We start from the raw sequence: 22,875 nt of genomic DNA, 5'->3' as shown, positions 1-22,875 counted from the left end.
AATCTTTATCTTTATCTTTATTTCATGATTTTGAATCTCTTTTATTTTGATATAAGATTACTAAATAGAAAAAAAAAAAAAAATAATTGAAATTCAATACTTATATTTCAATCATATCATATAATATCGCATTTTGTATTCACTAAAAAATTATAATAAAATATATATAGTATTGTACTTTTTTTTCATGTTACTATTGTATATTAGAGATATTTTGTTTTATTTGACTATTTACATTAATTTCTTACAATAAAATTAAATTTTGATTATTATTTATTATCATACAACTTAATTTTATATGAAAATTATTTAATTAAAATTTTATTTTAAACAAGTATTCAAATATATATTATTTCATCAAATTCTAAATTTGACTCTGCGGCACAATAATATGTTATTGAAATAGCGTTGTTAACAATTGAACGTGATTGTGGGCTTTAGAAAAAAAAAAGACTTGATGAGATAATAATATTCAAAATTGAATCTTATTTATATTTATATGCATTAAATATAAGAATACGAAAGCTTAGATCAATAATCTTTCCTATTACTAAAATAATATTGTTTTTTTTACTTGCTCTTCGTGTCGGTTCGTTTGTTGATAATATATATAAAAAATAATAGTATAAAAAACAAATTAGTGAATTTTTAATATTCAAGATATACATAAAAGAAGCAACTGCAATATATATATATATATATATTTTTTATTACTTGAATATATTATATTAATATGCAATATTGATATTTATATTATTAATATGTGATATCCAGATAGACTATTATTTCTTTCTACATAAGAATAAAAAATATTGAATGCAAGTAAAATAAAAATAAAGATTTGTCAATGATTTAACTAGCTCATTAATAATCTGAAATTCAAATTGATTCAAGTATCATTAGTATTTGAGACTTTTTTATATATGTAAAAATAATTAAAAAATTGTATATATAAAAACATATTTAATCTTTTTAATTCGAAATTTTATAAAAGTATGTTTTGATTTGTTTCTATGGATTTCGACAAGTATGGCAAATTGAATGAAATACAATGATTCATTTATAATTTTAAATGAACTATTATGTAATTATCGTAACTATCAACTTTAAATATTGTGGAATTTGTTACAATTTATCTGATATAAGTTTCTGTTAAATAACAAATTACATTTTACAAATTAGACTTTAATTTGTATTAAATTGAAAGTTTTTTTTTAAACAATATAAAAATGTTGCATTATATTACATGATATTTACATATACTGTATATTATATTAAAATTCAAAAATAACTATTTATGTATAAAAGAATATCAATATATATTTACTTTTATTGAGATACTATACAAGCGACATTGCAATATTTTCGCGCAGCTGAATGTTCTCATGTAATATAAAATTAAAATGTTTATAACTTAATTAATAAATTAATTAATTAAGTTTTATGGGATATATATGAACATTTTTCATCGTTTTGATGAATTCATTTTCCAAAAATATCCCTCATTTTTATGAACATTCTATGTATGGGATTTAATTTCTCTTCTCCTCAATCACTATCAGTCACCGGAATTTTTTAAAATTTTGTGCAAAATAGATAATTTCAATAATAAAATTAGTTACTTAACCTGTATGAAGACCAATTCGCAACTTCAGCTGAGTTTTTGGCAGATGTTTCAATTTGAATTTTCCACTTTGATGCAGCAAATCGAGAGCCATCGTAGCTATTTGAGAAGCATGATCAGATATTCTTACAGGACAACCTCCTACGACCATATAAGCATCTCCTATAGTTTCCACCTATAACAATGAAGAATAAAATGTTCTTCGTTTAATGGTAACAGATAGCGATTTTCTTTACCAAACATTGTTCGAGTGAACATCGATTACGGTTTTCAATTGTGTTGTACCGTCTATTGCATCTACTTCATCACCTTATATACAGTATATGCGTTGATCGTGGCATCGAAGCATGTATATAAATCATTTAAAAGATCGACTACTTGGAACGGGGTTGAATGTGCTGAAATTGTTGTGAAACCAACTATATCCGAAAAATAGATCGTTACTTCTCGGAATTCTTCAGGATCGACTGGCATACCAAGTTTTAATTTTTCAGCAACAGAACTGTAACATTATATATATATATATATATATATATTTTTAAATTATTTTATAAAATCTTTTTTTTGAAGATTTTATATATTGATGTACTGATCATAAAAGTATCTATACTTTTCATTATAAATAGAAAGAGGAGGAGAGAAGAGAGATATTTTGGATAATTTGCAATATTTGAATATTACCTGGGTAACATTCGATTCAATAATTGTTCCGTTTTCTTCTTTTCCATGTCTAATTGTTCCGTGCGTTCACGTATCAATTCTTCCAAATTGTTTGAATACTTTTCCAACATTTGAAACATTGTATCGACAATGTTGACTTTTCTATAAGTNATATACATGATTATGAAAAAACTATATTTTTAAACTATATTTTGTTTTTATTTAATTTATTTTCACTCATTGCTTTCGATCAGTCAGATTATAATCATATACGCTTCCCTCTTTTTTACGCAAATACTAAAACTTTCATCGAATAGTTGTCATATAGTTTATGACATTTATCTTACCATCAATACTCATTAAAATTTTATATAACGCGATTTAATTTTAATCAATCAACGGTACTTTTTTTTTTATTCTTTTCTTGTTAAAAATAATACAAATTGCCGCATTTGAGTCATAAATTTGAGATTATATTCATATAAATATGTAATAAAAATAAACTACATTTATTTTTGAATATTGTTTATTTCATTCTGTTTACCTTCCATGATTCAGTTTTTTGAAAAGATCATGAACATCATTAAAATCAGGCCTCATATCCGGTGTTTCTGCCCAACATTGACGCATAATATTTATCGCTTCTGGTGGTGCTGCACCTTTGCTCACAGATGGCCTAATCAATGGCGGTGGTTTTATCACTTTTTCGATAATATCTATAAGAGGAAAATGTAAATTTCATTTTAATTAGAATTCTTTTCAGTAAAAAAAAAAAAAAAAAAAATAAATAAATAAATAATCGTTGAATATAGATAAATCGTAGCATCACTAAAATTTAATTGAAAAAATAGATAATTTATTTAAATTTGCAAGAAATTTGTATTTTCTTGCAGTTAATTAACCGAATCTTAAATCTTCGGTTTTAAAAGATAGAATATATTTAATTCTTTACTTTTTTTTTTACTTAGAATTCAGTTAATTATATTTGTATATAAATAATAATATAAATAATAATTTATTGTAGATTGATTATATATAAAAATTTTTATTCGTTACCTTCTGGTGATAAAGCGAGCATGCAAAATGGTTCTCCACGAACTACTACCTCCTGCATAATGATACCAAAACTGTAAACGTCTCCCGGTTGTGTTCCTTTTTTTTGAAGATTTGGTTGCCTTAATAATTCAGGTGCAGTCCATAAAAGATCTAAAGATAATAAAAGAAAAAGAATATAAGAAGAATAATCATTGCGAACTTGCATTAAAAAATTTAGAAGATAATTATTAAAAAACAGACAGGTTCTGGATTTCGCTGATTTTGAAATATATTTTAAAAATTAATATTTTAAAATTTCCTATGCATATAATTATTACTCGATTTTAATTTTCAAAATATTTGCAAATATTTGATGATATCTATTATATTGAATTATATATTGATGTATATAATATTATTAAATTCATATAGCTACTTCACATCATTCAAACTTAATTCTTATTTTTGTTTTATAGATAATATAAATGCAAGTTTGACTTATATATTTCGGATTTCGGAAAATTACATATTTAAATTTATAAAATATTATACAAGGATAAAGAAATCGAAGGTGATTCAAGAAAATCATTAATTAATTAAATGAAATATTAGCTATATCACAAATAGAAATAGATGTAGATATGCATGCAAATACATAATAATACATGCATAATATTTAATAAAATGAATAATGATAAATCGTGTGAGTTTATAGAACATATACATACATTCATGAATATCTGAAGAAGTCAAAATAAATAAACACAAAAAATGTCATTAATGGTTATTTATTATTTAAATTATAACAATTGAAATTTGTAATAGAAAATAAAATAAAGCAAAAATTGATAATTTGTATCCTTTTATTTTCTAAACTTAACATAATAAATAATTTTTATTAGATAGATTTAGTTTTGGTATACAAAAATACGTCTATTATTAATATGTTTATATGTTAATATGTTTTATGAAATTTGTGTTATTATTTTATTGTATATATTTTTTACATATATAGGCCAAATTTAGATAATGTATGTAGATAAAAATGTAAATTACGATTGACCTTCTTCTATATCATTAAGAAAATGATATTTTAATTTTTTTATATTTTATGCATAAAAAATTTGAATATATTGTATTTATTTTGAGAAATTCTTAGAATGTTATTTTTATCGCGGAATGTATAAATATAATTAATTTAAGGAAAAATTGAATTATAATTTTAATCTTTCTTTTATAAAAGGTATACATATTAATCATGTTATCGATGAAAATGAAATCAAATATAATATAATTAAAATAATTTTAAATTGATAATAATACCGTGCATTATATTTATTTCGTTCAGTTTTATTTTCTACGATTTTTTATCATTATTTTTCATTTATTATTATTTGTTTTTTTATTTATATATATATTATATATATTATATTCATTTATTATTATTTCTCATATATTTTCATATATGTTGAATCATATATTTTCTTTTCTTACCACTACTTTCAAAATTTTTGACAGAACTTGAAAACAATTGACTTTTGTAACATATTTAAAAAAAAACATATTTTAATATAAATCAAAGCTAGAAAAGTGACAATATTTTTTATTGTATCATACCTCTTGCTGTTTTTGTTGGAGGAACAATATTTTGTGCTTCATAAAAAACAGGCAGTCCATAATCGGTAACTTTAAGAACCCAACGAGCATCGATGACACAGTTTCGCGAAGTAAGATAACCATGTACACGCATTGGTGTACCATGAAGATATTTCATACCCTTTGAATAAAATCATATCAAATATTAATGTTCAATTTGTCATTTTATTTTTTTCTTTTTTTTATTTTTTGCGATTGATATTCAGTACATCCATTTTAAATATCTACACATGATTATTTTTAATAGAGAAATGTTTTAAATAAACAAAAAATGTTTTAAATAAATATTATATAATATACTATGATAATAATATTTTTCTCTTGAGATAATATAAAAAAATCTTATAAATGTCATAAATTTTTCATTAAATTTTCAGATGAAATTATTTTTTATTTATTATATATTCTTATAACTTATATATATATTAAGACAAAACATTATGTATTTTTTATAAGCTGTTAAATTGTTAATTTTAAAATTTTATCGCCGATATTAGCGTTATCCAATGTCCATTATGAAGAGATCAAATTTTTTATGTCATATAATGTCACATAACTCTCTAAAAAGAATTGATTGTATATTTTGACTGATATTATGAAATTATAAGAAAGAAGAAATATATTCTTTCAATAAAAATTAATTAAATTGAATAAAAATGAAATGAAAATTTTCAAAAAGTGAATTGAATATGGCGGGTGCAATATTATGGTCATCAAAATCGCTAGATTGTTCATTATGCATTTCTTTCTATAGAGATAAAACAGATAAAACAAATAATTTATTATTATTTTTGTTCTTCATTTCAACCAAATATAAAAAATATAGTTTCATTTAAAAATTTAATCGTGATATCAGAGCTTCCTAACATTATTTCAAAATCAAATTATTATCATTATAATATACTTCACTTTATATTATACATTTTTTATTTAAAATATTTTTTTCTATTTTTAATACTTATAAAAATAATCATGATATACATATTTAAAACGAACATATTGTATATAAGATATTTATCGACTTGAAAGTTGATTCTAGAGATCAAAACAAATATAAAAATTGATGTATATACAAAAATTTTATTTATTAGATTATAAACAATTTAAATTTGCATCGAAGTAAATTTTATTTACCCGTACAAGATCAGTAAGAAATGATAATCTAAAGGACCAATCGAGCTTGATTTCATCCTGCACTAGTACGTCCTCTAAAGATCCTCTTGAACAATATTCATAAACAAGGCATGGTCTTGTCGGTTCATTTAAACATCCTATCAGGGGATTCAGATTTTCATGGCGCAGCCCATGGATCTATGATCGGAAATATGATAGAAAGCGTGAAACGCTTTTTATTTCGCCATGATCTTCTTTTTAAAGTGCAACATTCTACAAGAGAATGTCCTTACCATGGCCAACATATCCATAGTTTTGCTTTTCAGCTCAAAAGTACCTTGAGTTGGCAGTTCTTTTAGTTGCACAAAATCACCCTGATAAACAATATATATAGATCGAAATTAGTTTGATTTAAAATATATATAATTTATATGTATTTTCAACAGAGAAAATACGTAATTCGTAACTGTTATAACCTAAATTTTACAAGTTATGATATAAAAATTGTTATCTTTATTTTGATGATTTTGATTAAACAATGAATAATAAATAAATATATATATATATATATTTATAACTGATATTATATATTATAGCTGATTATAATTTTTTTAATTACTAATCATTATCGATAGAAATCGTTTTTAGTTTTAAATAATAATAATCATATAAAAAAGATTTATCAATTTCAATGATTTTTAAATATCTTAAAGAGAATAAGATTTTGAATAATTTTTTCTTATACATATGACTAATATATGCTTGACTTTGCTATTATGTTATAATAGCGTATACGATCGACATTTATTTTCTATTTATATACATCTGTATCTATAACGAATTAATCGATCAAAAAGCTATTTTCTTTTGACAAATTTCAATAAAATTTATTTTATATAATAATTTACAAATAATTATTTTAAATAATCCTAATTGTTATTTGATAACTAATGTATTTCAATCATGTTTTTTATTTGATCCATTAAAATAATTTAAGATATTTTTTAGATAATTTAAGATAAACGAATATTTAAAAAAAAATAAAGGACTGTTGTTTGAAGAATATATGAATTGAAGATGAAATTCTTAAAAATTATTATTAAATAATAATAATTATAAGTCGTAATAAAATTGTATTAAAATAGTGTAAGAGTATTAATAGGAAATAATAATATAAACATTTAAAGTTGAAGATTAAAAGATTAGTTATTTTTATCAAAATCAAATCATAAATAACAAATAATTTATTTCATAAAATAATAAATAAATCATTTAATTGCAAATACATTAATTTATTTTTAAAAATACTTAATATATAATACTTCATAAAATATTTATATTATTTTAAAAATATATTATTTTTTAAATAATCTTAGAAATTAATTTTAAAATAATATAATTTAAAATTTTTTCAAAATTTTTTGTTGCTGATTTTAAAATATGGGTTTAAAATATTGCAAGATATATCAAGCTTGAGAATACTGCAAAATTATATACTTATTCAATAATATATAATTAATATAAATATAATTAATATTTACACATCCTTCGAAATATAAAAATAAAAATAAAAATAATTCGATAAAATATCTTTAGATGATCGAAATTACAATAATGGAAGTAACTAAATTACGAATATTAAATAATTCATAATAATATTTATTATTATCATTCAGTGGATAAATAATAACTTGCATTATTCTTAATGCTTATTCTTTTCAATGAATTTAAAAAAATAATGTTTTAATAGTGGCTGTATAATGATGTTCATGAATACATATATATTAACGAAATTCAATGTAAGTAGTAACAAAATAAATCTCGAAAAATAATGTTGATCAGTTGAAAAATTTATGTATGAAAAAGTTATTCAACATTTTTATTTTGTAATATATTTTAAAATCATGGATATATATGGAGATATATCTTTTTCTATATAATTATCAAATAATGATAATTATTATTTGATAAATAATGTATTTTAATTAATTTTATATTTTTTATTTGATTAAGTAAATAATAAATTAAGGATTAAAAAAAATTTTTTTTTTTTAAATTGAAAATTTGTTTCTCAAATAATATTCTAACATAAGTATTAAATATATAATATATGATAATAATAATAAATATATAATATTGATAATAAAAAAAAATAATATATTATGGTAATTGCGAATAATGTTAAAAAAAAACATTGTGAAATATTGTGAATAGTGTTAGAAAAAATAATAAATATTTAAACTTAATAAATATTTAATAAACTCTACATATTATTTTCATTAAATTCAAATCACTATAGCAAATAATTTATTTAGTGAAATGAAAAATAAATTAAATTACAAAATAAATTTAATTACAAATCTATTAGTTTAATTTCGTATTAAATACTTTATTATTAAAAAATATTAATATTATTTAAAAAATAAACTATTTTTTAAATGATTTTAAAAAATACAACGTAGACTATTGTCATTTAAACTAAAAATTTAATCATTGCAACGTCGATATGATTTTATCCTGAGACAATGATTCTATTAGAATGTTGTTATCGTTAAAACTGTATCTTCAGCAAACTTTTTGAATCGAATTTTTTATTTTTGTATTTGCAATACTATTATATCAAAAATCGTGATTATATCATTTATATTATATTTTTATTTAAGTGAAAATAAGAAAATTATAATTACACGAAAATATTTTCGTTATTATTCCCAAATCAAAATAAAATATATCAAAAGTTATCTATTCTGTGAAATTTATTTAATTTTTGTTATTTATCATTATAATAATTAACATTATTATCCATTATTAAATCAACTAAATCAAACATGATTCAGAAATCGAAAATCATGTTAGATTGTGCAATAATAAATGTGAAATATTTTTGAGTCAATCACATTATTTTGAGGTATATATTTTAAATTTAAATTGTTGTATGATCAACGAAATCAAATTTATTACAAACTTTATAAAAATTTATGTTTTTTGAATTAAATGCAAACTTTTTGTTAATATATACATAATATATATTACATGTTTATTAATATATATAAATATTATATAAAAATATTATATTATAATATCTCTTTTATATTTTTTATTTTATAAATTTTAATATCTTTTTTATTTATTATAAATTCTACAATTATTTTTATATTATTAATAAATACAATAATCATTAATAAAAACATATTATTGAAAATATAGGTAAAATATAGGTAATCAAAAGAATTTTTCATCAAATGTTATTTGGTTAGCGATAACCAAAAAGTTTGCGTTTTTATTAATTGTTATAATAAAAAAAGAATTTCTTTTATCAATATTGAATATAATTAGTAATCAAATATAATTTTTTTACTAGTAACATTTCATTATTGAAATTAATTTTCATCGTTAATAATATTTATAATTAAAAACAATTTCATCAATAATAATTGTTAATAATTTTATCAATAATTTATTAATAAAGTTTATTAAATAGCAAAAAATTTTTATATCTAAATTATTTATATGTAATAGTTATTCATATTCAGAACAATTGAAAGTTATCATATTTTAATCATCTCATTTTTAAAAATTTTTTTAAAATTTGATGATAACTGTCTTCCATTTAAATAAAAATTAATTTTAGCTAAATTTCATTTTGGAATATAAAATTTTTTATTTTTTTATTATCTGATTTATATTTAATTTGAAGAAAAGTTTTTGATATAAAAAAAAATTTATAAAATTCAAATATAATATCATATATCAATATAAATCTAATTTATATTATATTAAATCTAATTATCTAAAGAAAAGTATTTGATATAGAAAGAAACTTATAGAATTTAAATATAAATCTTAATGTAAAATTAAATTATTAAAATATTATTTATTAAAAATTATTTTAAAAGTTAATTTTACTATTTATTTTGATGCACATTATATTGGTTTTATATGTAATTAATACATCTAACAAAGCAAGTTATGGTTATACATACAAGGCATGTCGTCTGTAGTATTTTTTTTATGGATTTGAAGTATTTAAATTTGAATAATATAAAGTTTTTTGTTATGTATACAAATGCATAAAATATTTTATACATATATACTCACATTGTATCTTGCACGAGGATCTTTGAAGAAATTATGACGTGTCAGGTTTCCCGTGCTTGTTCGTAAACATGGTTTCAGAGAAGATACGCTTCCCAATTGAAGTAAATCCGGCTTTTCCACTTCAGGTCCACCAAACTCTTGCAGCTGTTGCAACCAACAGCATAACATTGTTTCGATACCCTCGTCCACCTGTACAAATTTGTTTATAGTATGTTTTATTTAGTGTTATATTTTGATAAAATTTTTTAACTTACTCTTCTAGAATCTACTTGAGGCACTTGAGGAAATACGAAATCCGATGTAGTTAAAATGATTTTGTACGGACCTTTGGACATTCTCTTCTTAAGTAACTTCTTTCTATAATTACAAATGTTAATTATTGTATAATTTATTACATAATTTATTGTTATGTTATGAATATTAAAATCTAATATGAAATATCATTTTATATTTTTATGTTTTAAATTTTGTTTAAAAGTATCTCTGTTGTTTAAAAGTATATCTGTTTCAATGAAAGTTAAAATAATTTATTATTAGTGCGTGTTATTTACGAAACGCATAAGCCTAATAAACTGATTCGTTACCTGATCAATATTGCGATCGATATTGCAAGCACAGTTAGTAACAATGATCCCAAAACGATAATCACGATATGTACAATATGAAAAGTTGATTCGTCCAAAGTATTCTCTATAAAAAATATATATTTTCACAAATTTATACAATTTAAATAAATATATTTAAATAAATCATTTGATGAAAATGTAATAGTTCTTAAAATCTTAAAAATAGATCGAATTTAGTTTTCGAGTTATTCTCTTGAATTCTATTTATATGTATCTATTATATGTAGTGTATATATCAGTATACGACCATCATTTAGAATAGCTAGAATAGAAATCTTATATAATTTTACTGTATATTATCTTGTATAACAGCTATATAAATTACCGATTTTTTTCTTTANTATTATTTGCAACAGAAAAACTAATTTTTGGCTGTTAAATTTTGTAAAATTTACTATATAAATTTACTATATAAATAAAGTAATGTGTTTCTTGGCTATCATTTAATAAGTTTTACAAAATTCATATTAAAATATCTCTTAAGTCATCTTTAATTTTGTATTAGTAATTTTTATCGAAATGCATTAATCGATGTATTAAAAAATGATAATTTGATTGATTTGATTTAAAAAATAAAAATTATTTTGAAAAATCGAAAACATATTTATTTAGAAAATATTTGTATCATAAGATATCTTTTCATGAAACAATATAAATTTTATTTAAAAAATTTTTCAAAATGATTTATAGAAAGAGATAATTCAAAGATCTATAGAAAAGATAATTGCATTGAAATTGAATACTATATTAAAATGAAATAAAATATAGGAGTAAATTTTTTTTTATCATTTAAAGCTTTTTTTTTTAATAATTACTAAAAATTTATGAAAATAAATTTTAAATTGTTAAAATTTGAATGTAATCAATTTTTTTAAGATAATTAAGTAGTTAAAACTAATTAAAACTAATGGAACTATCTTTAATTATTATTTTCATTCATTTTATAAATTTTTCTTTACAAAATTAAAAATAATTTAACTTTTATTTTTAGAAAATATATTATATTCTATATATTCTATATATATTCTATATCTATTCTATATATTCTTTCTATATACAAATAATTTTGAATGAAAAAATTTATAACATATAATATATATAAAAGAAAATTATCATTTCACAAAAATTCTTTTTTTACATATATAGGTTGTATAGATTGTTAATATATTTCTATTACCTATAGTGGATACCTATTTCGATTATTTCGATTACCTATAGTGGATCGATTCTACAGATCAAAACAAACATAAAATTATATAAGTATATAAAAATATATAGTATATAAAAATATATAAAAAAAGTATATAAAAATATCTTTGATTGAGGTTTATTTATTAAGTTATAAACAATTTACGTTTATATTTAATATGCAAGATACAGAGAAACAACAATGTAACAGACATAAAGCTATCTTATTCTTTCTCCGCTCTTTGTAACTTAATAAATAAACTTCGATCGATTTTTCTACATTAACTTTTTATTTGTTTTGATTTTTTTTATTTAACCTTAAAAGTAACCTCCCAAAAGTATTCTACGAATATATACGAATATATTTGTTGTTATTTCTACACTCCAAAATGGAATAAAATAATAGCACATCTTATGACTTTAAGACTTTCTCAATATTAATGTAATTTAGTTAGTTATTTTTAAAATTTAAATATATATCCATATGAAATATTCCTTTTTTTTTTTTAATAATATAAAAGGAGATTAATTATTACAAGATATTTATATTCATTTATCTTCTAAAGTAATAGATGATTTTTATGACTAGATTTAGATTCAGCACACAAAAATACATCAAAAATTTTTTTAAACAAAAATAATTATTGATATATTTTTTCAGACGTCTTAACATCTATCATTTTCAACTATTTTTTTCATAAATTTTAGTAAAATTTAGAAATAGAAAAAAAATATTAACTATGTTTGATTTTTCTCTATGTTATTAAGAAAGAGATACTTCATATAAGTATATATTTAAAATTTGGATAAATTATTTTCAATATTTATTAATGTTTTTCACTAATTATATCAACACAAACACTCAAAATTTCATAGAATGTACTTTTGTCTCAAGTTATATTATTCATTCTCTATTTATTATCGATCTATATATATATACTATATACATACATATAGTATAATTTATTTTGTTATTTTTTTACCTATGCAATCGATAATAGGAATTCCATTGACGTCAAAATTGCACTTTGAGAAATCAGTATCATTTATATTGAGAAATGCTAGAGCATTTGTAGATAGTTTTCGAATAAATAGTTTTTCATGTCCTTCCTCGGTAACCATTATAGGTTTCCAAACATCGATACGCCAATCCAACAAAACGTATGTATAAATCTTATTATTAAATGCATTTATACTGGAATTGTCATTCATTAAGATATTAAGAGTTTCGTTTAAACGATCCATTAAAGTTGGTACCATATATCGTTCTATACCTTCGAATACTTTTTCCACGTCATATCTGTGAAAAAATATACAGTTTATTATTAATTTTTATTTATGTCGAAGTTTTTATTATAGCGATAGCGATAGAAAAGATAAACTACAGCTATACCTGTAATCGAGAGGCATTATTGTTAACAATCTTTCTAGGAACGTAGAGCTTAAATTTCTTGGAAGGAGAAATCGATTATTTACTTTTGATTTATCACGTAATTGATAAAATTTTTCTTTCCTTTCTTTTTCTTGCATGTTCACTGTTGTGTTGTCATCGTAATTGTTAAAAGTCATTTCGTTGGTCAAGACTTGATTCGAAACAGAGAGATTTGAAGATGATGAAGTTGCAAACGAAACAGATGTTGTTACTGGATCGAAATAAGAAATTGAAGTATTTTCAATCGGAAGAAAAAGATCGTCGTCCTTCGTATGAATAATTATAGTCATAGAGTTTCGTATGGAATTAAAAGAGTGCTGTACAATATCTATCTCGGAGAGGACACGTGTAATTAATCCATCTTCATCGGACGTAGGTAGACATAATACCGTAACTGCATGTAGTTAAAAAATACGTTTTAATCGATATATTTTACATTTTATACTATATAAATATATATAAAATATTTATAAAAATGTGAGACAATTTTGTGAGATGAGATCGTATGATTAGTTATCTTTTTCGTTGCACATGTCTCGATTTTTCCACACATTTTTTTGGTTCCATTTTGTGTTAACAAATTCTACTAAAGTAGAATGAAAGTACTCGGATGAATGATAATATTGTTCATAGTTTCGCTTACATGGAATTTTCAAAATTAAATGTATTAATACACAAGATTTTTTAGATATGAAAAATAATTATAAAATAATAACTATTTTTTGAATATTAATATAATTTAATATATATATAAAATATATAATTTAATATATTATTATAAAATAATAATATATAATTTTGTATATAAAATATCATATAATGTAACTATGTAGTATACTATGTAGTACATAGTATTTATGTCATGTTAAAAAAGAAAAATTATATTACTCTTAATTATAAATACTAATTTATTATTTAAGATTTATCATGAATAAGTTATAACAAATTCCACGATATTGAACGTTATACAATATTACACAATATTACACAATTTCATTTAAAATCATAGATGAATCATTGTATTATATTGACTGTCTATTTGCCAAAATCCATAAAAGCAAATCAAAATACATTGCCATAAGATTTCAGATTGAAAAGTTTGAATTTTCTTATAATACATATACAAAAAAATTGAATCAATTTCAATCTCACAAATCACTAAATTAGTAAATCAATTCATAAATATTTATCTTTATCTCACTTATAAAATATTTCTTATTCTTATATTATAAATTTACTTCTTTATTTTTTTACATTTTTATTTTCGATTCATAAATTCACAGAAAAAAAAACTATATAAATAAGAATAAAGCAATATGAGCAAACTGAAAAAAAAAAATTGTGAAAAAACTGTGAAAATCTAAGCTTTTGCATTATGTAATATATAAACGAATTCAATTTCAAATATTATTATATTTCATTTTCTTTATCTAATCTCTTTTTTTAATACTTTCGATTTAATTTTTAGCAATGTTATTTCAATAAATTATATCACATTGTCACGAAATTAAATTTAGAGTTTGATGAAATAATATATATTCGAATATGTGTTTAAAATAAAGTTTTAATGAAAATAAGTTTCATATAAAACTAAGTTATATGATAATGATTAAATGATAAATATTTATCGAAATAATTTTATCCGAAATTAATGAATAAAAATATTATCAATATGCATTAATAGCAATATAGAGAAGAAAAGTGCAATGTTTATAGATTTTCAATCGACATAATATTTGATGTTAATACAATATGATTAAAATAGAAATATTGAATTTCGATTATTTTTCGATTTAATAATCTTATATTACAATAAGAAATATGAAATACAAATAAAATAAAAATAGAGATTTGTCAACTAATTTATTTAAATATTATTAATGACATTCTTATATATGTTAGAATAATTAAAAAAACAAATGTGTAAAAAAATATATTCTATTTTATTGATTTTTCTAATTTTATGTTTTAATTTGTTTTTATAAATTTCAGCAAATAAGTTAAATAAGTTAAATAAGCTAAATAAGTAATAAATTAAATATTATTTGATTCATGGATTTAAATAAAATGTTATAATAAAATATCGAATATCCAGAAATTTGCTAAAATTTGTTCGTGATAATTTTTGTTCAATAACAAATTATATAATAAATACATGTAACATATTATACATGTAAGTAATATATATAAATACATAGCATATTGAATTAAACTAAAATTTCAAAATAATATATTTAAAAGAATATGAATTCATTGTCTTTTCGTTGATTAATTGAAGGATTCAATTAATGCAAACGATAGTGCGATATATATTCAGCTGAGCGTTTTAACTGTATATATTTCACGTTCACTCTAACATAAACTTAAAATGTTTACAATTCATTAAATCTTATGAAATATGATATATAAATATAAATGATGATTTTAATCGCTTTGTCTAGAATTTATTCTTCGAAGATGTCCCACATTTTTATAAACATTTTGTATATAGACATTTAAAATAAAGATTGACACTTCAAATTTTGAAATCTTAAAAAGTTTTGAATTCTTGAACTTTCGAAAGATAAGATAAATAATAATTAATATAAATAATTTATACCAATAAAATAAATTATGTTAAAATACAGTTTATATTTTGATTTTAAGATCTGTTAATTAATCTTTAATTAATCTGTTAATTAATTTTCATTTTATTAATCTTAATAAGTTTGATATTATATCTTAGTAAATACAAAATGTAATTGTTAATTTTTAATTAATCAATTTTTTACTTTGCAGAGAATCTGCATGATAATCGACTTTTCTTAAATTATTTACAAGAAACTATTGATATTATACAATTGAATTCTATGTATCTAAATAAGTATATTAGTTGCCAATTACATAATATATTTATACAATATAAATTGCATACTATTGCATATATCTGATGAACACACATATATAAACAGAATTTAATATCAGATATACAATCAAAAATTTTTTTATTGTAATAATTAAAGCAATTATAGTTACGTAAAAAATTACTGAAAATATTGCAATATATTTCAAGATCATTAAAATTGCTAAGAGAGTTAATTTATTATTATTTTTTTTATTATTGAAAGAACAATTTTAATTGATATGATTTTATTAATCAATCAATTATAATAGTATAAAAAAAATTTAATTTTTAAAAAATTTTTTTTTTAATTTAATCAAAATAATAATTTGTGTTACTATTAATTCATTTATACATTTAAGTTCGAAGAATTTCAAAAATTTATTAAGATTTTAAGTTCGTGACAAAATTAATAAATATCTAATTACCTAACTTTATTAAAAGATAAAAAAAGTTTCAAATTCGAATTTAAAAATCAGATTTCGACTTATTTCTATTTTAAAGATATTTTATTTGGATAAAATCATCACTAGAATCAATTACGATCAATTTTGAAAAAAAAAAATTAGATAGAAAAATAGAAGAGATTCACCTCTACGCGAAACGTTGTAAACATTGCGAAGAATTTTTCGAATTTGTTCAAAAGAGGCTTGGTGTGGTAATATTGCGCGTTGTCGTACAACAGCACCGGTATTTTGTAAAGAATTCAAGAGTACTCTTTCAAGACTCATCCACGGTTCGCGATCTGAAACATAGTAGATTTTTCTATACTCGTTCATATTTTTCTATATATTATCATAATTTTCAATATTAACAATCACAATAACAATAAATAAAAATGAAAATTTACCAGTTCCTATTATCGCTACGGTTTTCCATTGTAAATGTATCAGCATTTCTGCAAGAGCTTTCGCTATCATTGGTAACGATGGAGAAAGTCTAACAATTGATGAAAGTTGCCTTTCCTCTAAGTTTCTCTAAAACAACATTTTGATCATGCATGCTACTTAAAATGTTTATGCACAATTATTTATCATACGAAATTTTATTGTGTTTTCGTAGTGAGAAAAGAAAAATATAAAAAAAATTTATTTATTAAAACAGATTTTTTTTACTGTGCTTTCTTATTTTTACAGTAAAAAATATTTATTTTAAATGTAAATATTGATAAATATCAATATATTCTTACATTTTTAGGCTAATTAATTCTAAAAATTAAAATAAATAAAAATTAATATGTAAAAATACTGACTAAGATTTATTCATTTATTAAGATATAAATAATTAAAATTTGCATTACGTAACAAGATAAAAATAAAATGAAACCATTCTATCTCCCCTATATCATCGTATTTTGTTCCCGGTTCGTTTCATCTAATATAAACTTAAATTATTTATAATTTAATAAAAATAAATAAGTTCATCCAATATTTTTGTATATTAATCTTTGCTTTGGTTTTGATTTCTAGAATCTAGATTTCACAAATATTGGTACTCTATGCAATATCTTACCTAACTTAAATTTCTTAAATATTTTATTATTTTTGATAGAAAAAAAAAAAGAAATCAGAGAAAATTATTATTTGAAATCAATATTATTATGATAAAATATGAAAAATCTTTTTCTCATATTTTTTATTTTCAAGATTTTGAATGAATAAAGTCAAAATAAAGTTAAAAGTTAATATATAAAAATGTCGATTGAGGATTATTTATTAAGTTATAACTAATTTAAGTTTATTAGGTATGATAAAAATAGAGTCTGTATATTGTTTTTAATAAAAACTTCAATTGTTTATTAATAAATAATGAAATTTAATAAATAAGTTATGACCAACATTTTTTATATTAATTTTTTGTTTTGTTTTGGTTTTCAAAAATACTCCATCAATATATTAATATTGTATTTATTTTTATTATGGCAAAAATCAAAATAAACACAATAACCTATATTATGTTATCTTCATTTATAATAAAAAATTGATAAAAATTAGATAAATTAATATAAATAATAAAATAATTGTAAGTGAAGAATTAATTTTAAGAAATAAAAATAATTTTAAAATGATGTTAAACAATTAAAATGATTTTGAATATTTACATAAACAATTTATGAATTGATATTATAATTTTTTCACTGATATTAAAACATTTATAATTTCAATACGTTTTTTCATATTTTCACGCATTAAACGAATATTATAATTTATGTTATTATAATCTAGTAGAATCTATAGAAATTGATGCAAATTATTTTAAGCATTAATTAAATTTTTCTTTGTTAATCTATTATAATTATTTCACTATTTGTATCAATTGACCAATTATGAATTATGAATTTTTTATATTCATAATTAAATCATAATTAATAGATTTGTCTTTAAATCTTAGTTATAATGCTATAATTGCTATAATATATAATTGCTAATTGCTATAATAAAAATATGCAGTTTAAAAAAAATTTAATATTGATGTTTCTATATTCTTGAAAAAAATATTTTCCTATCATATAATATTTGCTCACTTAAATTAAATAATTTTTTTTTATTATAAATATTATAAATATTATAAGTAATAAGAGAAATATTTAAAATATCCTATATAACGATCCGAAATAAAAATCTTAGTAAAATGAATAAGATATTTTCATTCGCTAATTTTGTAATAAATTTTCTACAAAAATTTTCTAAATTTAATGTAATTGAACATAATAAATATTTGCAATGATTTTAATTAAATATAATCCATGATATTCAAGTTTCAACAATCAGTAGATATTTATAGGACAGTGTTTTTTCTTACAGATTTTAAAGATAATTGTTCTTTTATTATATATTTTTTTATTATAAAAAAAAAAATTATAAAAAATTTTCTTTAATATAAGAAAAGAAATTACAAAAATGTATACAAATAGTATAATTATACTATTTGTATATATGATTTGCTTACCAAAGGACAAGTCCACGTGAATAATGGCATATTCCAGAGATGTGCGAGTTTTATGGTAACTTCACACATTGGTGAATCAAGAACAGCTACGAGAGCTTTTGCTCTTTTTTGACTAAGTATGCGTAATAGGGCATCAAGGCCCCAAGTTTTTGTTTCACATGACACTAAGAAAAAGAAAAAACTGATTCTTACATTTGATAATCAGTAATCAGTAATCAGTAAAATTAGTGATGGGGTTATATTGCAAATATGTATTTCTGAATTGATAAATCAGATTCTAATCTTTTATAAATAAAAAAAAAAGAAGCGCAATTTTCATTAGATTCAATTTTAACGATAGATTCTAGTTCAGAAGTGAAAAAAGCATTTCCATTTATTAAGTTAAGTTTATTAATTATTTGAAATTTTATGAAATAAATTTTTGAATTTATGAGAGAATTCTATATCTTATTATAAATTCTCTATTCATTTAAAATCAATTGGCTATTTTTGAAAATAATTCTTATATATAAACATATATATTAACATAATAATATAATAACATTATATCTATCTAATAAAATAATATTGTTTTTAATTTTTTTAGAAATATTCTATGTGCATTTTTATATTTTTTATACATAATGTTATTTTTAAATAGTTATGTAAAGTGAAAAAAAAAATTAAAATAAAAATTTTATTTATTCTTTATAATTCTATATATTTTCCTATATTTATAAAAGATTAATAAAATATATCTTTCTGTTTCTCATAATTTAATTCCTATAAAAAATTAAATTCATTCTGTTATCGAATTATTTATAAATATAGATTTTCGAAATTTGTAAATTTTTATTCTGAAATTCAAATTAAATTTGTGAAAATCAAATATTATTTCATAAGTATCAGAATGAACTATTATCTCACTATAATAGTATTCGAATTCTGAAATAAATATCTTGTATAAATTTGATTCAAATTTATATATAGTTGAATTTGTTTCTATCGCTAAATAAGACATTGATTGATAAATTAACAATTTAAAAATCAAATATACACAAATAAAATATACTTACATGACAAAGGTATTATGGTGATCTGTACGTCAAAACTAAATCGATTAAAGTAATCTTGTATATTTGTGGCTATATTAGTAGCATTAATCTTATCGTCACAATACTCTCTTAGAAAAAGCATTACTTCTGTTTGAGTTTCATTATAAGTATCTTCAGCTGTATTTGACAAATAAGAAACACATGGAACTTGTTCGCCGTTTGAAGTAAGCAAACATCCAGACAAGACCATGATCGAAATCCACGACCAAAGCCAGCGAAAAGAATTCCCGGCCATGGGCCTCTAACCCTATTTATCGTTTAACCCGTTTAGTTAACTTGTTCACCTTTCTCGTCACCAATCTATTGACCCGTATCTATTCGTCTCCGTACTCGCCTTCTTTTAGCATCTTCACTGTGCATAGAATAAAACGATCCTTTTTAAAAATGAGATTTTTTTTTTCTATCGCAAAAATCATATTTATTATGAAGATTATATTACATTTTAACAAAGATCTAAAACAAAAGAAAAAATATTTATTTTCCAAAATGCATGACAATTATGTTATTCTAATTATCTTAATTATAAATAATGGAGTAAGATTTTTACATTTATTTTTTTCTCTTTCTTATATGTTTTTAACAAATATTATTACATGTTGATCCTAGTTAATAAGATCACGATATCGAATCACGATTGAAAAAAATATAAAAATATAAAAAATTATAAAAATTGTAAATTATATATCAATTTTTTATTTCAGATCATCAGATATGCAAGTACGGAATAACTTAATTTTTTTTTCTCTGCGAAAATAAGTATATTCATTATGAAGTATCGGAACACGCGCGGAAATATTAGTATGTACTATACAGGATATAAGTAGTAACAAATAGAGCGTGCACGATCTTTTCGTACAAAAAAGGTATATATAATTACGGTATATTTAATTACGGTAGATTAATTTGCTGTAAACATTTTCCACCACATTTAATACTTACCGGTGCTAAAAATATTTACAAACAATCTTCTATGGTTGTTGTTATGCATTCCCTATAGGTAAATAATTATTAATGTACAATTTCAAGTTGAACTAACGAAGCAAAATCAATTATCGTATTCCAATGCATATTAATGATATTAAAAATGATCGATATCTGCTTGATTTCATAATTGATTTTCGATTAATTTAATAATAATAAATTAATTATAATCGAATATTTATAATTCAATTAGTTATAACGATAAAATTAATTTTAAACTAGTAACATTTTCATTGAAACTGTATCTCATTAAAAAAAAATAATATTTTTATCCAAAATTGAATTCATCACAAGCTAATATAAATAAGATAACAAACTTAATCAATTATAAATTGAAATATTGCAAGTGAAATTAAAAACGTGAATCGTGTACATTTTAAAAGCAAAAGTGCATCAATATGTTTGCTATATATAATTAGACATAACATTCGAAATTTCATCTTACCGTTTCTCTTTTCGCAACGAGGAACAACGATGAAACGAATCTCTCTTTTTCTGTTTGCGTATATACCAAAATGGGATGCGTGATTCCGAAAATATTTTAAAAATACGCATATCGTGAACAACCAAGGACTAAGATTACTTATTATATTTCAAAATTCAATAATTTTTGTCACGAGACAAAAACGCGTGTAAGGAAGCTGATTTGTTTCGACCAAGAATTGCAAACGTTTTGGATAACCCGAACGCCTCGGCGTTCGGTATCGAACTAAGTCAAGTTCCACCCTTCTACACATGCCCGAAGTGACGTTATCACGAGGTAGCGAAAACGTTTGTCCCGGGGAACGAATCCAGCTAGTACGCGAGCCCGCACCATTCCCAGTATAAGTTACACCTCGTTAATGTTCTAATCGGTATTATCCACGTTCAAAATTACAAGAATCAAAAATGAAATTAATTTTATAGAAAAAACAGTTGTCAATCATTGGAAAATGATGCATGAAAAAGTTCTAAAGTTTTAATTTTGTAATATTAAATACAAAAGTATCGAAAAACATTAGATAGATATTTTGTAATATGAATGACATCCATTCATGAAATTAAAATTAAAAAGTTATTATATATTATATATTATATAAATATTTAGAAATGAAAGAAATCATTATTATTAATTTATTTAATATTAAGGTTAAGTTTCTCTTTTTTACATTTTAAACTTTTCTAATTAAATTAAATTTTTAATTTTAATAATTCAATTACATTAATCGTAGACGCATTTTGTGCGTAATAATTTCTTTATGATGAGAATTCATTGCTTCCTAAAATGTAACATTATTGAAAATTATATTATGAAGATTATATTAAAATGATTGTATAATAGAAAAATAATAAGATTAATAATATTTGAAATATTAGAAATTATTGGTATTATTATTGATATTTAAGAAAGAGTTACATTTTATATATTCACTTTGAAATATATTTTTGGGAGCATAATTCTAATGATAGTTACTTTTTCTATATATATAGAAAAATATTGCTCGATTTTAGATATTAATAAAAATATGTATTTCGATACTGAACTATATGATAAACAT

General features: G+C 20.7%; 1 protein-coding gene across 9 annotated transcripts in view; it reads right to left on the bottom strand.

Moving 5' to 3' along the window:
* The window catches only part of LOC122714172 (retinal guanylyl cyclase 2), a 37,406-nt gene extending 15,408 nt beyond the window's left edge, over positions 1-21,998 (bottom strand). For 4 of the 9 annotated variants that reach the window (XR_006346592.1, XM_043935285.1, XM_043935292.1 and 1 more), the window contains exons 1-18: positions 21,783-21,998; positions 20,318-20,708; positions 19,263-19,426; positions 17,164-17,290; positions 16,906-17,058; positions 13,394-13,826; positions 12,984-13,300; positions 10,771-10,876; positions 10,441-10,543; positions 10,187-10,375; positions 6,382-6,462; positions 6,110-6,286; positions 4,937-5,096; positions 3,341-3,490; positions 2,829-3,000; positions 2,306-2,446; positions 1,934-2,126; positions 1,628-1,799 (exon numbers count right to left, since the gene is read on the bottom strand). Coding sequence is in view for 8 of the 9 variants with exons in the window: in XM_043935285.1 (XP_043791220.1) it covers positions 1,628-1,799; positions 1,934-2,126; positions 2,306-2,446; positions 2,829-3,000; positions 3,341-3,490; positions 4,937-5,096; positions 6,110-6,286; positions 6,382-6,462; positions 10,187-10,375; positions 10,441-10,543; positions 10,771-10,876; positions 12,984-13,300; positions 13,394-13,826; positions 16,906-17,058; positions 17,164-17,290; positions 19,263-19,426; positions 20,318-20,591 (3,112 nt within the window). In the remaining variant the exon portion in view is untranslated. Of the gene's footprint in view, positions 1-1,627; positions 1,800-1,933; positions 2,127-2,305; positions 2,447-2,828; positions 3,001-3,340; positions 3,491-4,936; positions 5,097-6,109; positions 6,287-6,381; positions 6,463-10,186; positions 10,376-10,440; positions 10,544-10,770; positions 10,877-12,983; positions 13,301-13,393; positions 13,827-16,905; positions 17,059-17,163; positions 17,291-19,262; positions 19,427-20,317; positions 20,709-20,795; positions 20,810-21,295; positions 21,348-21,782 lie in introns of all 9 variants that reach the window. The other 5 variants (XM_043935289.1, XM_043935286.1, XM_043935288.1 and 2 more) reach the window with 5 other exon arrangements.
* Between the last annotated feature and the right edge of the window lie 877 nt (positions 21,999-22,875).

This window comes from Apis laboriosa, unplaced genomic scaffold (genome assembly GCF_014066325.1).
Source record: "Apis laboriosa isolate Shangri-la unplaced genomic scaffold, ASM1406632v1 scaffold289_cov146, whole genome shotgun sequence".
NCBI lineage: Eukaryota > Metazoa > Arthropoda > Insecta > Hymenoptera > Apidae > Apis > Apis laboriosa.
This window is presented reverse-complemented; position numbering and strand designations above follow the sequence as displayed.